The 15481-nt window shown below is 32.5% G+C and overlaps 1 protein-coding gene across 1 annotated transcript; it reads right to left on the bottom strand.

Moving 5' to 3' along the window:
- Positions 1-745: 745 nt before the first annotated feature.
- Positions 746-6441, bottom strand: LOC130646342 (uncharacterized). The gene is made up of 3 exons (XM_057452510.1): positions 6213-6441; positions 1215-1361; positions 746-908 (listed from the first exon to the last, which is right to left on the bottom strand). Exons 1-3 carry the CDS (start codon positions 6404-6406, stop codon positions 746-748), a joined length of 504 nt encoding a protein of 167 aa, XP_057308493.1. The 5' UTR covers positions 6407-6441.
- Between the last annotated feature and the right edge of the window lie 9040 nt (positions 6442-15481).

A 15481-nucleotide genomic window follows, 5' to 3' on the forward strand; every position in this document is an offset into this window, starting at 1 on the left:
GCTTAAAATTTATTTCTGGCTGCCACAAAATAGTTTTTTGTTCGCCTCTCCTTTAATAGAAGAACAGAAAATTGTGGTCGTGGTCAGATTATCGGAATTGTTGTAGCTGGACGTAAACAGAAAAATAAAAGCGTAAATAACCATTACAAAAAATTTGATTATTTTTATTGTAATATATAGATAAAAGGTTTATTTAATGGCAAGTCACTTCTCGAAGATATTACAATCATTTGGTAGCTGTTACAGAAGTGATTTTTTATGAAACAAAATTCAAGAGAACAAAAAATTTAATAAAAAAGTAAAAAGAAAATGAAGTTAGAAAATCTGAGCAAACGGCTGAATTGTGGCAAGACTGCCTATACTTTTTGACTTGAACATAAGTTTGGGTCTGATTTAAGGATTTTACTGATAGATTTATTACAAATATGTGATAGTTTCTGTCGGCAATTCTTTCTTTTTTGTAAAAGTGTATGCATTATTGCATTATTTTAATTATCTCCAAAAGGAGATATTTTTCAAATCTTTTTCCATTTAATAAAGAATAGTGCATTTTATAATATGAATAACGCTAAAGTTATAATGAATAAAGAGAATTTTTCGGATAACCTAAATATGGGTAACTAATTTTTCTTGATTTTGACTCTATTTGCAAATTTCACAAAATATGCTAAAAAATTCCTCAAACCAAATGAGATCATTCCGAGACTCGTTGTTCTTATAAAACATTTTTTTATAAAAAAGTGCATCATAATTTCACAAAAGATGTATTAGATGTTTGAGTTTTCGAGAAAACTATATCGTGTTCACTGGTGTAACAGTTGATCCATAGCGTTTTGCCCGGAGCCGCAGTTGCCGTCTGATAACCAATCGCAGCATATAGCAAAGAATGTTCCTTTTTATCTTTAGCACTAGATGGTTCTTAATCAGTTTTCACAACAAAATTTTTAATAGTGAATATCACGATCAAAGAGAAAACCATATTAAAATACCGGTATGTGTGTGTTTGTCATGCAAAATAGTACCGCAAGTAGCGAGATGCACGCAGCGAGGTTATAAAAACTGGTGAACACGTGAATATTTTCCACAGGGCACCGACTGTTTTAAATGATACTGATTTGTATATCAGGGGTTACCTTATTTTTTAAAACTATATAAATAGCACAGTAGATAGCTAAAAATAATGAAATTTGTTTTAACAATTTTACTGGCATTACCTGGGTTGATCTATCCAAAACACCTTCTCTGTAATTGGATCTACTGTGACAACAAAAGCAAGCTTTCTGGATGTCACAATAGTATGGGTGGTTTTACTTCTTGTGTCATATCTAAGGATTTGTGAGCCAGCTGCAATAAACAGATATCTAAACGAAAAACATACACACGTATATAAATTTTACATGTTTCTGATAAACAAGCCTCTTACTGCTAAGGATTATTAAGGATTTTTTTGAGCGAAATTTTGCGTTTTGTCTTGTGCTATTTGATTTCGTGTAAACAAACTACTAAGGTAGTGCAGCCACAAAGTAGCATGGAATTCAAAATGAATGAATAGAACTTTAGGTGTATGAATTCGGAAGCTGTAGTTAGCTGGTTGCTGATATTTCTTAAACTACCACGGTGTATAGCGAACAGACTGGGACTGTACAAGGAGGTTAATCAGTAAACAAAGATATGAAGTGTTGCAGTTACCGTGATTACGATAGAAGTATAACTTATCCGTAAAGAAAAAGTCGGCAAAAAAAGTTGGCGAAAAAATTAGTAACTTTACCATAAATTAATTACTTTTAACAATTAAATTTTTGAATTTAGCACTTTTTGACGACTAATTTCTAGATCAAAAAATAACTACAAAAGATTGCATTTTCAAGCTGTTTTCCTTTCAATAGAAACTTCAAAAATCAATTCCAAAGATTCTTTTTCCGTTTCTCTTATTTAAAGGTTTTCTCTGCTTTGGTTCCTCAACTTTTGCTTCATTCTATTTTTTTCTCGGCTTTATTTTACCTCTGCTTCGCTTACTTGAAACGTTATTTAAAAGAAGATGAGCGCAGGGACTAATACAATGCTGTTTTTCGTTTTAGTATTGTTACATTTCCATAGTTACTGATTTAAAACATAATCAAAAAATGAAAAAGGCCAAGAAATAAAAATGGCTAAAACATAAAAATACATTGAAAAATGGTGGTCGGTAAGAAAAGAAAATTAGCAAAATATTTCAAAAAAAAAGAGAAAAAAATTGTTGGTCGGCAAAAATTAGTCTCTTATAGTTAGTCTTTTTACAGCGCAGTCTGGGCACAAGTAACGCGCTTGTAGGGACAAATTTTAGCCTGTTTTTGTTTGACTCGATAGCTCAGTCAAGTTTCTCGGTTACTTTCTCACAAAGAATTATTTGTGTCACACAGAAAAAGGCAGAAATGTGTAACGTTCCTAACCTAATTCTTTGCATATTATACTAACGTTTAACTTTCAAATAACGTGTTCATATGGTGCAGATAGTCCTCTCCGTGGTATATTAACTTTATTAAAAAGCTTCAAGTAAGAACAACCTACAGTTATTAACTTTTACAAAGTTTAAAGTTGGATACCATGCAAAGGGTATTTTTAGCTATGTGGCCTGTGACAGTAAGCATGGACTGAAGTACTTGTTAAAATATCATAACACATCTTTTCGTTATAATCAACCTTCAAGGTATAAATTAAATATAGCTAGACGACTGAAACCACCAATGTAAAATGTATGCTTGGCTATGGCTAGCTACCTAAGGGCAAACAAGAAGGACAACCAAACATGAATTAGGGCTAATTGTAGCGAAAGTAGAAAAAATGGATAATCCAATATCAAACTGAAAGAATCAAGATACGGATAATCATCAAAGGTCATTGTGAAATTTGGACGAAAGGTTATTAAAAATGCCACAACTGCATATGTAGCAGCTTATACTGTCTTAATTACGTGATTATCTAAAAGCGAATATTATCTTTAACGACTACATAACTTTATGGTTTAGCTTCTCGTAAAATAAATTTATTGTGATTGAATTGGAAGTCATCGGATGAAAAGTGAATTAGTAAAAACATTCAAACATCCATGTAGCTACTATAATTTATTGTTTCGATGCAGACAAAGACGTGGAATAAAGGCACATTTTCAGATAATGTATAAAGAAATGATCTATAGATCCATCGTCAATTTAAAATTTAAATTTTAAAAGTTTTTTAAATTTTCAATTTAACTTTTTCTGGCTAACTGTTTTATTTTTTATGAGGAAACGTTTTTGTGGATGCAGGTAATCTTTAAAAGAAGTGATTTTTACGGAAAGAAATTTTCATGATTTTTTTTTAGCTTTTTTCTTTAGTTCACAAGTTCAGAGCGAATTTTAAAAGTCAGTCATGTCTTTACAAATTATTCGCTGAAATAAATTCCTGTGAATAAGTATCAAGAGAACATGATTTCTTTAAAACGTTACCCCATCTCTGTCAGAATAGTTTGACCTACCATCCCCCTTTTAATATTAGATTCCTAACCAATTTATATAAACAATTTATTAATTTTGGCTAATCTGGCAATTTTAGAGTTTTTTGTGAGAATTAATTTAATGTCTTTATATATATATGATTTTTCATTAGCTGGACTCGTTTATGTTTTTGGAATCTTAAAGATTATATATGTCAAATGTTGATGAAGATTTTTGCATAAAAAATGCTGTAGATTTAGAAAAAAATCAGTATTCTCAAAAAAGGTAGACTAACAGGTAACATAATGATAATATTACAAAAGTAGTTACAGTGATGTTTTTCCTGTCCTTGTGCACTGGCCAGGCTAACTAAAGCTAACTGGCTTAAACTACACCTAGTTAGCTAGGTAGCTAACTGCACAACTGCACTTGCTTTATTTTGAAATATAGTGATAGTAATTATTGAGGACAATACTTTTTAAAGATAACAATAAAAATTAGCAATGTGGTGCCAACAATAACATTTCTTTCTGGTTTAACACGTCGGACACTTGACTTTTATTAGCTAGGCTAAACCTCTTACGATGGAATCAACAGATTTTAGTCATTATTTACCTTGAATTTTGTGTTTTTTTGGATAGAATACAGTCCACAAACCATTAAAGAATACTCTTCTTTAATATTAGTGTCATAATAGTAAAGCGTGGAGGTATAAAAGTTATTTTATACCTCCATTGGTAAAGTTACAAGTTAAATTTTCTGTTAATGTTGTTGTTTTTTTCTAGTTGCGCTACCATTATGAAAATATTTGTCCCTACAAGCGCTTTTTGCCCAGACTGCGCTGTATGAAAGTTGGTAATAAGTAATATAATCTGTTAATGCTGAATATGGAAGATAATAAATGCGGTACATAATAGAGAGACTGAGGGTGTAATGTTGCTATCAATTGCATACTATATTTTCAACTTGCAAACTAAGCAAGTAGCTATAAACTATCTAGACTGAAAAGATAAATGAAGTGCTTAGAATTAATTAAAGGACAACTCCCTATGGACAACACTAGTCTAACAATTCCTTTCGATGGTAAAGTCTACAATACTGTGCTTAACAATTCAATGTGCTTGCTCTTTCAACTCATCAACATCATTGTTGCATCGACTTTTTTCATTTTGAGAATATTTTTCACCTTTTTTCAACAATTATTTTAAAGAATTAATTTCCGTAATTCGTTGGCCTAAAAATAACAATATTATGGGTTATGCTTTTGCGATGAAACATTCTCCATGCAACTACAGAAAATATGGAATTAATGTTTACATTTGGAAAATGTTTATGAAAAATCAAAAATGATAACAATGACTCATATTTTTTCCCAACACAGCATCAAAATTGAACATCAGTTAAAGCTTTTGCGATTTAGTATTTATAAAAACTTATTTTCGCAAGTTTATCAAAATAAAGTCTAAAAAAAATTTCCTTCCTTAGGGGTATTCTGGGCCTGACTATTGTTGTTAAGCTGCAGCTCTACCATAATAAAAATCATTACGCTATTCTTATGTGGTATTATTCTTTTTAAATTTCACAAATTAAATTTCTGCCAAAATAATTTCTTTAGCCATCCACCAATTTTTACAAATCCAGTTCAGCGAAATTCAGGTTCACGTTTTTATCTAAGTTTATGATTATTGAAAAAACTAACATCGTTGCCTGATTTACAAAAAGACAATTTACTTCCCGCCAAAATTTGTTCCCTAAGGTATATTTATAAGATTTTACTGGCTTTTCTACGCAACTACGTGGAAAAAGCCTGCAAAAATACGCATTTTTTGCGCTGAAAGTTTTATTTTTTTGTTCTGATCTGCGGCAATGTGACTGTTAACACATGAAACGAACAGTGCAGGAAAAAAGACCTACTCTTCATTTTATGTTTTGAAATATCTTTACTTCCTTGCTTTTTTTTCTGATTAAAAAATTCATCTACAATGCTTTACTAAAGTACATGATATCAATGCACTATGATTTTGGCGCGAAGTGAGTTATCGCAATGCAAGCGCAAACAAATAAACTTCATAATGTTAATTTCCATTGCGACGTCAAAACGACAAAGCAAAAAATACTAACAGATTTCCGTACGACGTTGTGCGTTTGCTGGCATAAATTGTTTTTAGTTAATACTCCAGCGACAGAGAATGCTTCCAGCACCAACCATTCATGTTTTAGTATAGTTAAAAATTAAGAATCATCTTTCAACTAATATCATGTTTCGACTGATATGGTTGCAAGAATTTTTGCGCATTCAAAATAACCAGCGCCAATCCAAAATTCTTACAATTATACACCTTTCCCGAGTTTGATAAATTATAATTATTATGACGTCATCCGAAATTTTATAATGGGTCTATGCTTTTAAAATAAGGATATTCAGATAGAATGTTAAATTATCATGACTGAAACTGAAATTTTTAAAGCAATATAATATTCTGGTTAAACTTTTTTTATATTGAAAAAAAAAAAATTCTTTTGAAAACAAGGCTAGTCTTAGTACGCTCCTCTATATAAAGGGGTTGACCGTAACTTTCAGCTCGAAATCGAGGCACTTAACGAACAGAAATATTTCCGAAATAAGGTAATTTGTTCTACATTTTGCTAAGGAACTTATGGATGAAAATCATGTTTCGTAACAACCTCTTCAATTGAGTTTGACATGATTAGGAAATTCGGAAAAGGTCTATTACCAGAGAATTTGTAAGAGAAACTTACTGAAACCAAGGCTCATACTCCACTGCCAAAGCCAAATTTAATGTCAGAAGCGTAACCTTTTGTTGATTTTTAGTTCCTACATGAAGTAATGCATCTACACTGTTTTTCTTCGTTGAAGACCAGCGAGCGTAGTACAATGTGTTTCTATGTGTATCGTAGCTCATACTGTGAACAAGTCCTGAAACTGAAAACATCTTATAATAAATATTATATTAATAATATTGAAAATATCATTTTTTTGGTCAGAAGGTAATTAAGTGTCTAAAATTGGAGTTTTGATTGGAGGTTGATAAAGAAACATAGCTGTTCATGTTGGGCGCTGATGGGTAGTTATCCCCACCTTAAACATAGGGGGCGTATTTTTATGACAACATAGTGCTCAGGAACTATGGATGTCCAAATGTGGGGCTGTTCTTGCCCAACTTTTGCGCGGATATTTAGCGATTCGTCTTCATAGGGTTATTAATAGCAAAACAATAACTTCGAAAAAATTTATGCTGTAATACATGATTTTTTATTTATAACAATGCTTTTTCGTTTCAACATAATTATCTTTAAGTTGTGGGCAAGTATCATCCTGGTATAGTCTTAGCATATTCTTAAAGCGGTTACATACATTCCAAGTCTTAATAGCCACTTGCCCAGAGTTTCGTTTTATATCCATGAACACGCGATATTGTTATTTTTTGCTTATATTCCATTTAGGCTGCAACCAACATTTCAAGATGGGCATATTCTTAGTTTCCTTTGAATATTCTTATAGAGTGTAGTCTTATGAGCAAACACGTATGTAAAGAGAATACACTAACTAACAACAATCCACTGTCACGGAGAACCATACGGCCTATCCGTAAAATCTTGAGGTGGTGACTTACCCTGTGAAAGCGTTTTTTGTACCAGACCAGGAAGAACTATCATGCCAATCGACACAGTGTTGTCCTTAACGTAAAAGCTAGCAAAGATTCTCTTATTTTTATAATCTTGCGCTATACCGGTAACTATGTTTGCAGTTCTTATTCTGCCTTTCTCTAATTCCAACACATTTCCATGAGCATAAACAAAGCTTTGATGATAACTGCAGTTTTTTTCATTGAGCTGAAGTACCCCATGAATATTGCAAGAACATCTAAATAATTGGATATAATTGTGATATAAAAATTACAATCTCAATTCCTCTTAAAAGGTTTTTTTTATCCTTACTTACTTTACCCTTCCGAAAACAGATTTACATGTATCTTCACATCCTCCATTTTTAGTGAAACATGACGCATTGACACCTAACAACAAGAAATTTATTTCCGTAATACCACTTGCAACGAAACAATAAAGACAACAACAACAACATTATTACCCTCTCCAATCAGTAGAATTATAACCAATAATACACAACACGAAGTCATTTCTTGTTCTAAAAAAATGAAAATTAATACTATTTAAAAAAAAAGGGAAAATATAGTTCTGTCCGTATTCTTAATTGAATCATTAACCATTATTTTAATCACGCGTGGGGTTAATTGCATAAAAATGAATTCATTAAAAAATTGGAATCTTTCTGACGCAACTAATTTATAATGCGGTTATTGACAAAAAAACTTTTCCAAATTTTAACGGAAGTGTAAACCAAGAAGGGAAATATTAGCAGAAATAGATATGCATTATTAATTATTCATTTTTGTATAAGAATCATACTTTATGCTTATAACATCGACATTTTCAGCTTAAAATAGGTCTTCCAGTGATTCTTAAATAATTATTCAATAATGGACTAATACTTTAATTGATACAATTAAAAAATGAAAGAAAATACTAATATCTAATGAAGCAAAAAATTAAGGTAAAATCGCCCGTTGACGGCTGGGGTCTAAAAAAAAGCTGTGCGAAACCATTTCGGACATACAGGATTGGGTTACTATTATAGAACGCATCAATTGAAGCGAATATTGTAGAATATAGGAACTCCCCTTAAAAAGGGGTGTACATGGCTAATCAGGGATTAGATCTTCCACTCCTAAATCATACAATTCACTCACAGCTACTTTTCTGTCCCGCTTCCAAAAATATATCACAACAATTCTTCTTCTTCGCTTTCTGTTAGCGATTTAAAATTAAAATTGGAATACTTTTACTATGAAATAATGAGTATGTTAGATATACACGAGGAATTTATATTAGCACATATTCAAACAGTAAAGCTTTGAACCAAAAATATTTGTTCCAGGTAGCAGACGCTCGAATTTACGGCATTCGAATTAGCGGATGCGTACTGAAATATGACTCATTCTGCACTTTAAATATAATACCAGATTATTGGAGCCACGTTCCAGCTTACTTTTAATAAACAAGATGCCATCATAAGGAAAGCTCTTGCATGATACTGCATGGAGAAACGTTCCATGAACCTGCCATTACTCTGTAAAACAATCGCCCGTGGTGAATATTCCTGTCATAAAAATAGAAACATATTTAATACTTACAATACCAAACTAAGTCTTGAAATTTGTACTTGTATATTTTCCAGACTGAATTGCCTTCACAACTGAACAAACAATTGTTTTCCCTTGAAGCCAAAATGACGGTTTATATTTAATGACAAGTTATCGTCATAATAAATTAATTTGTGAAGCAAATTAAATTAGATAGTGTAATTAAAAAAGGGTATTTCAGACTTTTTTGTATACTTCCTTCTTTCGAAATTAGTCAAAGGGAAATGAGCACCAAATATCGTATTGTTAAAATTTCGGAGGGCAACGTAAAACCTGTCAATATGTGTTTTTCACCATTAACATCAAAATTGGTCAGCTTCGTTAAAACTGTCTTATTTAAAAAATTATGACAGCTTTTATTAGGCGTTCAGAAGGCAAAAATCAAATCAAAAATGTTTTATGCAAAAAAAAGATTTTTGCAAGACGTAAGCATATTGGCAATTCTAGCGTTTTTCTGCTGACCAGCATATATAAAAAATTTGAGAATTTCAATACTCATGTCCACATAACACACATCTGTTTTTCGAGAGCTTTCGAGAGCTGAAAAAATATTTTCTAAGTATTTTATCATAAATGACTAGAAAAAAGTGGACAAGAATGACGTTTTATTATTCAAAAACAATGTAATTACATATTATTAGGTAAAAACTTTAATCACCTTTTTATGGATCATTGATAACCACACAGTGAATTCCCCCACATATCTGACAAACGATGTTCTGGTTTCCATTCTATTTTTAGGTTGCATGTCAATCCGTTTTACTCTAGACTTAAAATTTGTCTTGGATTGACACCTCACACCGTTCTTGATTGCTCTTGCTACTCAATAAAATAGCATTACCATCCCCCAGACACAAGGCAAATTATCATGCGCAAGCTATGCAATATGTCTCAAAGCATGCGCATGACAATGTTTCTCGTGACGCCACTTCTCATTTGCTGCAGAACAGTCTTATGAAAAACATTGATTTAAATATTCGTACCTCCCGAAGCATGGATGTGGGGGGAGTGAAGAGTTTTTTCGAGGTCAGATCTTGCTCTATGGCTTCTTTTTTGTTTTTATTTTTGTAATATACATCACTACTATCCCATAACGCAGGCTTGTTTTATAAAAGTCGATTAAAATTGTCTTTTCCTCATCAGCTTTTTCTTTTAATCCGACATTTTTGCTTTTTCTCCTATCTTATCTCTTCGTTTGATGTTCGAATTCTCAAGAAAAGCAATGTTTACAGTTTCTCGCATTTTTATTGGTCAATTACACAAACCTCAAATGGCTTTGCAAAATATTTGTTGCATGAAATGGGACATGAGGCAAAAATGTGACACAACAATAATTTTGTCCCACAACAATAACCCGGAACATGCTGCAACAAAATGTTAATCCAATTTTGTACCCGGACCACAGGCACAAAATAGATTCAGATCTATTTTGTCCCCGAAGTCGTGGAGCAAACTTTTCGCTCCATGCAACATTTTTTTTGCTCCATTGCAGTAAAAAGTGGATATGGAACACGAGTAATTTTTGTCATGCGCGTGCAGTGAAACAATGTTGCATAGCGCGAGCATGAAAATGCCCCTCGTGCCCCCTTAGCTTTATATTCAAAAAAAATTTGAAACACATTATACTCAAAGTACTTCTCAAGAAGGTGTTTATATATACACTGAGACCATAGATTTTTAAATTGGATAAAATCGCTTTTTTTTTACTTCGTTGCCGTTAAACTGCAAGAGGACCACCCAGAACACTTGTAATTTATCGCAATCAAATAAAGAAGCTGAGCCGAGGTTGGTCTTTTTTACACTTGTTAGCCCCAACTGAATGTTGTCATTTGTGAATAAAGCGCGCTGAATATATTAATATAAGTACTTATGTTTTATCAAATAAAAATAGGGGCATAAAATGTAAGTTCCTATTTCAATTAGACACATCACGCACCATAATAAAGATATGTCATAGATGGCCATCATATTTATGTCTTGTTTTTCTTACCTAAGCACTTACAAGTGTTTCATTCACGTACGAATCGACGCCATAATTTCATTTCGTTTTCTCTAAAATTTAAAATAATAACAGCTTGTCAGTTTAGCAGTTTTATACCTGAAAAGTATAACCTCTGTTCATTTAAACTTGTACAAATAGAGGAGATAGAGCTTGATCAATATGACGCCATAATAAATTCTAATAATATTTAAAAAATCAAGAAGACCAAAGAGCATCAAGTGACCAGGATTCTGCAGCCAGTAGACTGCAAAAATGTTCCCATTAGCGAGTTATTCTCTCCATGACCTTGAAGAGTTCAATAAATCATGAAATTCGCGTCAGCAATAAATAATCACCTTTTAATATTGAGATGTTTGTTGTGTTTGCACCCCCCCCCCTTTCTTCCTCCCCTCTTAGGGCGCTGTTTTTCTGGTCCCTCCAAAATTGTAGGGCTCCATGACATTAGGCAATTCAAAAAATTACATCGTGGGGGTACTAAGGGCTTTTTGTTCCACCTTTTAAACCCTATTCGTGCTGTTTTTTATAACTTTGTGTTTGCTCATTCATACTTTGTTACTTTAGTGACGTAGACTTATATTCAATTTTATTGGGAACATATATTTTGAAATTCACAATATTTCTTGTTTATTACATCTGTGTGAATACATAGCATAGTTCTTGTTTTGTAAAGTCCCTATTTATATACACAAGGACTTTCCAAAACAAATATTAGGAGACATCTTCCTCTTTTAAATTCCTTTTACTTCCGTCGTAGAAAATTATTGCTATGCGACAGAAGCTATTATTGTTCTTTAGGTAGAGCGCTTAATAACTGTGTAAAAAAAAGTTTATGTAAAGTATATTTTGCTATAAATTTATTTTTCTCTTTTCAAGATTATTATACAGTACTTATTATTTATTTTCTATTCATTTGAGCCAACGATTAAATTATTAAATTTACAATCAGCTGCGGAACTGGAAAAGTAAAGACTTCCAGACTGACCAATTACTTTGCTGAGACCAACCATTTTACCAAACGCTATGACCAACGCTTTCTATCTGCAAGCTTATTCCAGTCCGTCTATGCAAAATAACTTTTTTTTTAATACTCTTTTTACAGCTGGAATCGCGAACACGTAAATAATTGCATCGGAAGAAAATCCCGCATAGTACGAGATAAACACATACGATTTCAAACTATGTGGTAAGTCTCTCTTTAGGACCAGTGAATAAAAGAATACTTGATCCGGAATAACGATTAGCGCGATAAACGTCACAATCACCATCGTAACGACGATCATCCCTTTAAATCGTCTTTTTTTGACAACAACAGCTCTATGTGCTTGTGTCGGAAGGTCTATCGTGCTACAGCTTCCCATAACAGTAAGTTGACCGCCTGCTTCGTACACTTTTCTTTGTCTCACGGATAAAGATGTCCTCAGTTTGCGCAGGGCATAATAATAAGTGCAGCCGGCCAACATCAGAAAAATCAACTCCGCAGTTGGATAGAAATATATGTAACACCTGCTGAAGAGCATCTCTTCGTCATGCTCAAGCAGTGCAATGTATAAGAAGGTCGCGATTAAAGCCAACACCCAGACAAGAAATAAAATCTTTTTCGTTTGTCTTGTAGGCAAGTAAAACATGTAACGAAAGTGAAGATAAACTTTTAAAAACCTGTCAATTGTCAATAATATCATAGCTATTAAATATAGCATGGAAATTCCAAGATGTTCGAACACCAACAGGTAATACACAACAGAATGGTTCACTTTGCCAATTTGTAGAATGTGACGAATCAGTGATAATACACATATGAGTAGTTCTGATAAACTTAAATTCGCCAGATGTATGCGTTGATTGGAATCGTTGTTTACACTCTTGGTATGGTAAAGTGCATATAGAGCAAGAAGATGTAAAACAATCGGTATTGTTAGTGTGCTAGTTTCAATCTCAAGAAGCATACTTTACAACTATTTTACCACTAGTGCTTTTTTTTGTTTTGATCTTGCCATGTATTTTTCAGATAACGTAACATAAAGCTCTATATATTAATTTCAATAAATTTTCCTTTTGATGTTTTTTCTAAAGAACCAGGGGGTGACAACAAACAAAGTCTTAGTCGCGGAGGAAAACTTTTTATGTGTGTTTATTTACGTATTTTCTGTAGCATCAAATATTAGTTTTCAGAAAAATTTTCCATTTAAAATGCACTTCCTCGTTGTGCTTGACAACTGCAAAAACGCAAGATGCATTATTCTTTGTTTTTCTAATTTAAATCTGCGGTGAAGTGCTAAAATCAACTGTCTCAAACATTGAATTTTTATTAAACATTGTTATTATGTGTATTTTCCCAATTCAACCGAACAAAAAGAAAAGCTTTTGAGTTTAGCATGGCAAGTTTCTTTTAATCCTTCTTTCGCAAATAATTTCTTGTTGATGTCACATTTATTCGTGTCTCAGTGACTCTGTTATAACACATTAGATACCTTACGCAAAGAGGACGAAGAGATAGAATAGAACATGACAGTTTTAACAAGGGAATTACATGTTAAACCCCCAAGGTGCTTCATGTTGGCAAGGAAAATGTTCGATGATTTGTTTATTTTACCTGAGACACATATTCGTACTAATTTCGTTCAATATGTACAAGTTTAAATATCACCACAAATAATAAGGAAAATGTATTGAAATTAAAGGTTTTAATCCAAACCTTTCCACAATCAGTTCTGTTCCCTGACAAAAAAATGTATTTTATCGCGTATAATAATTTTTATTCAAGAAGTTCTTACGTAATGTTTGTCCTAATCTTCTTAAAAATCCCTTTCATGCGAATACGCAAACGATAGTAAGGTATTTTGGTAAGGGTATTTCTTCGAGTTTATTTTAATTTTTTAGTTTGTTTTATTTAGTTTCTTTAGTTTGAAAGACAAAAATATTCTTAAACGTATCACATGACTTACATAAGAAAGACTCTCTTAGCTGCCTGAGAAAAAAGCATATGGTTCTATTCGTAATATATTAAGTTTTTTTATATAAGTTTTCGCGCGTATTTATTTATTCAATTTCTTTATTGTAAGGTCACGCTTTAAGACGACAGTTCACTATGCATACGGTCGCTATTGTTTCGACAACGAGTATTGTTACGACAACGACAAACACAATCGACGAATCTTTTATTAAGTACCAGATAGGGAGCATGGGTTAAGTATTTTCCTCAACCACCTTTACAATGCTTTCAGGTTAATCATCAAAGACTCGTGACCTTATTTAATTTGGTTAAGTAAGACCAGCAAAGATAAACTAATAAAAAGAAACAAACAAAAAAACTAATAAGTTGTCCGGGAACCAAACTTCATTGACGTAAAAGATCAGTATGTCTTAAATTAATGCTTTTGTCCACAAAGGGTCAAATAAAGGAAAATTTAAGAAACATTTTGTTATATTATGTTTTTTATTGAGATAGACTAGCTATCCATAAGCCCTGCCTACAGCTGCTAAGCTAGGATTGTTTATCCACCTGTACATAGCTTTATAACCCTATATATCGATTAGACCTGTATATAGTTTTTACTCTTGTTATTTTTATCAAAGATGGCTGACTCAAGCTGGAAAGCTTTACTTGTTCACTCTCTTTACATCCACTCATATCTGAATATAACATGGTGTCAGGATATTGAATTTGTTACACAAGAACCTTAACTCGCAATATTTCACAATACTCACATTATTTTAATATGTATTAAGGTTAACCAAAACACTGCTTGATACAAATGTATGATTAAATTGACAAAGTGGTGGCAGAGGGAGTGTGACATAATTAACTTTAAATAACATTTCATGCAACAAATGTTCAACATGCTTTGTTGGTTACTCATGAAACAAACCTATATAGCTATAACCTTGGAAAGAATATTTGGGAAAATGTTATAAGAAGTCTTTTGCATTAAAATCTTGATGTTTAAATCTCGTTTTACTGTCCCTTTCCCGCTCCCTTAAAGTCAATGTTGCTTATACCTCTAAAGGCTAGAAAAATATAAGAAGTTTAGCTGCAATTAATATACCTGTCTACACGAAATTGTATAACTTTTTTAAAAAACTTTCTTTTCACAATAAATATCAAAGAAAAAACTCGTATATCTTCCTTTGCAGTTATTGTTATAGAAGCAGCAGCTATAATGGTAGAAGAAGAAAAGCGGTTGTGATTAAAAACAGAAAATATGCTCAAATCTTTAGTTTAAACAATAGCTCATTAATTGATTTCCGCCGACCGCGACGCGATGCGGAATCTTTAAAATCGCCTTGAGGGATACAGTGAGAGACAGTGCAGCTAGGCTGGAGGTGTAATATTTAGACTTTAGGCTAAAATATTTGCGCAGTCCCTGTCACTGATATTACTTGAAAAGCCAATAGGAAAGCTTCGTTTTGTTTACAACTAATAAGAGTACAGATTGTAAATAATCTGATTTTCACAATTTTCTAGTATTCTACATTCCTTGGTCAAAGCTTTGGACTATGACCAAAAGCACTTTGAATTCTGGTTGTGCGCATCGCGTCCTTTGGGTTTAGGTTTGGCTTGCTGGTGGGAACTCCAGAGTAGTATATATTATAGCATACTGGGTATAAGGTAAGAATTATTGTATTTTGATTAGCTAGCTGGTGTCTTATAGCTGATCTGCACATGCCTTTTGTCTAGTCACCAAGCTATCTAACTTTAGAATAGCTAAAGCTAGCTAGCTACCAGAAAAGCAAATTTTTAGTTGGGTTAATAGTCAGCCAACTGGACGTAGGTACCCCTTATATTA

This window comes from Hydractinia symbiolongicarpus, chromosome 5, assembly GCF_029227915.1.
Source record: "Hydractinia symbiolongicarpus strain clone_291-10 chromosome 5, HSymV2.1, whole genome shotgun sequence".
Taxonomy (NCBI): Eukaryota; Metazoa; Cnidaria; class Hydrozoa; order Anthoathecata; family Hydractiniidae; genus Hydractinia; species Hydractinia symbiolongicarpus.

What these genes read in the sequence shown, in the direction of transcription:
- LOC130646342 (XM_057452510.1), bottom strand. Translation starts at nt 6,406, where the DNA reads ATGTTTTCAGTTTCAGGACTTGTTCACAGTATGAGCTACGATACACAT. An exon ending in GAGTATGAGCCTTGGTTTCA is followed by an intron (nt 1,362 to 6,212) that starts GTAAGTTTCTCT and finishes TTTTTCGTTTAG; the next exon opens with ATATCTGTTTATTGCAGCTG. An exon ending in TTTTGGATAGATCAACCCAG is followed by an intron (nt 909 to 1,214) that starts GTAATGCCAGTA and finishes AGAACCATCTAG; the next exon opens with TGCTAAAGATAAAAAGGAAC.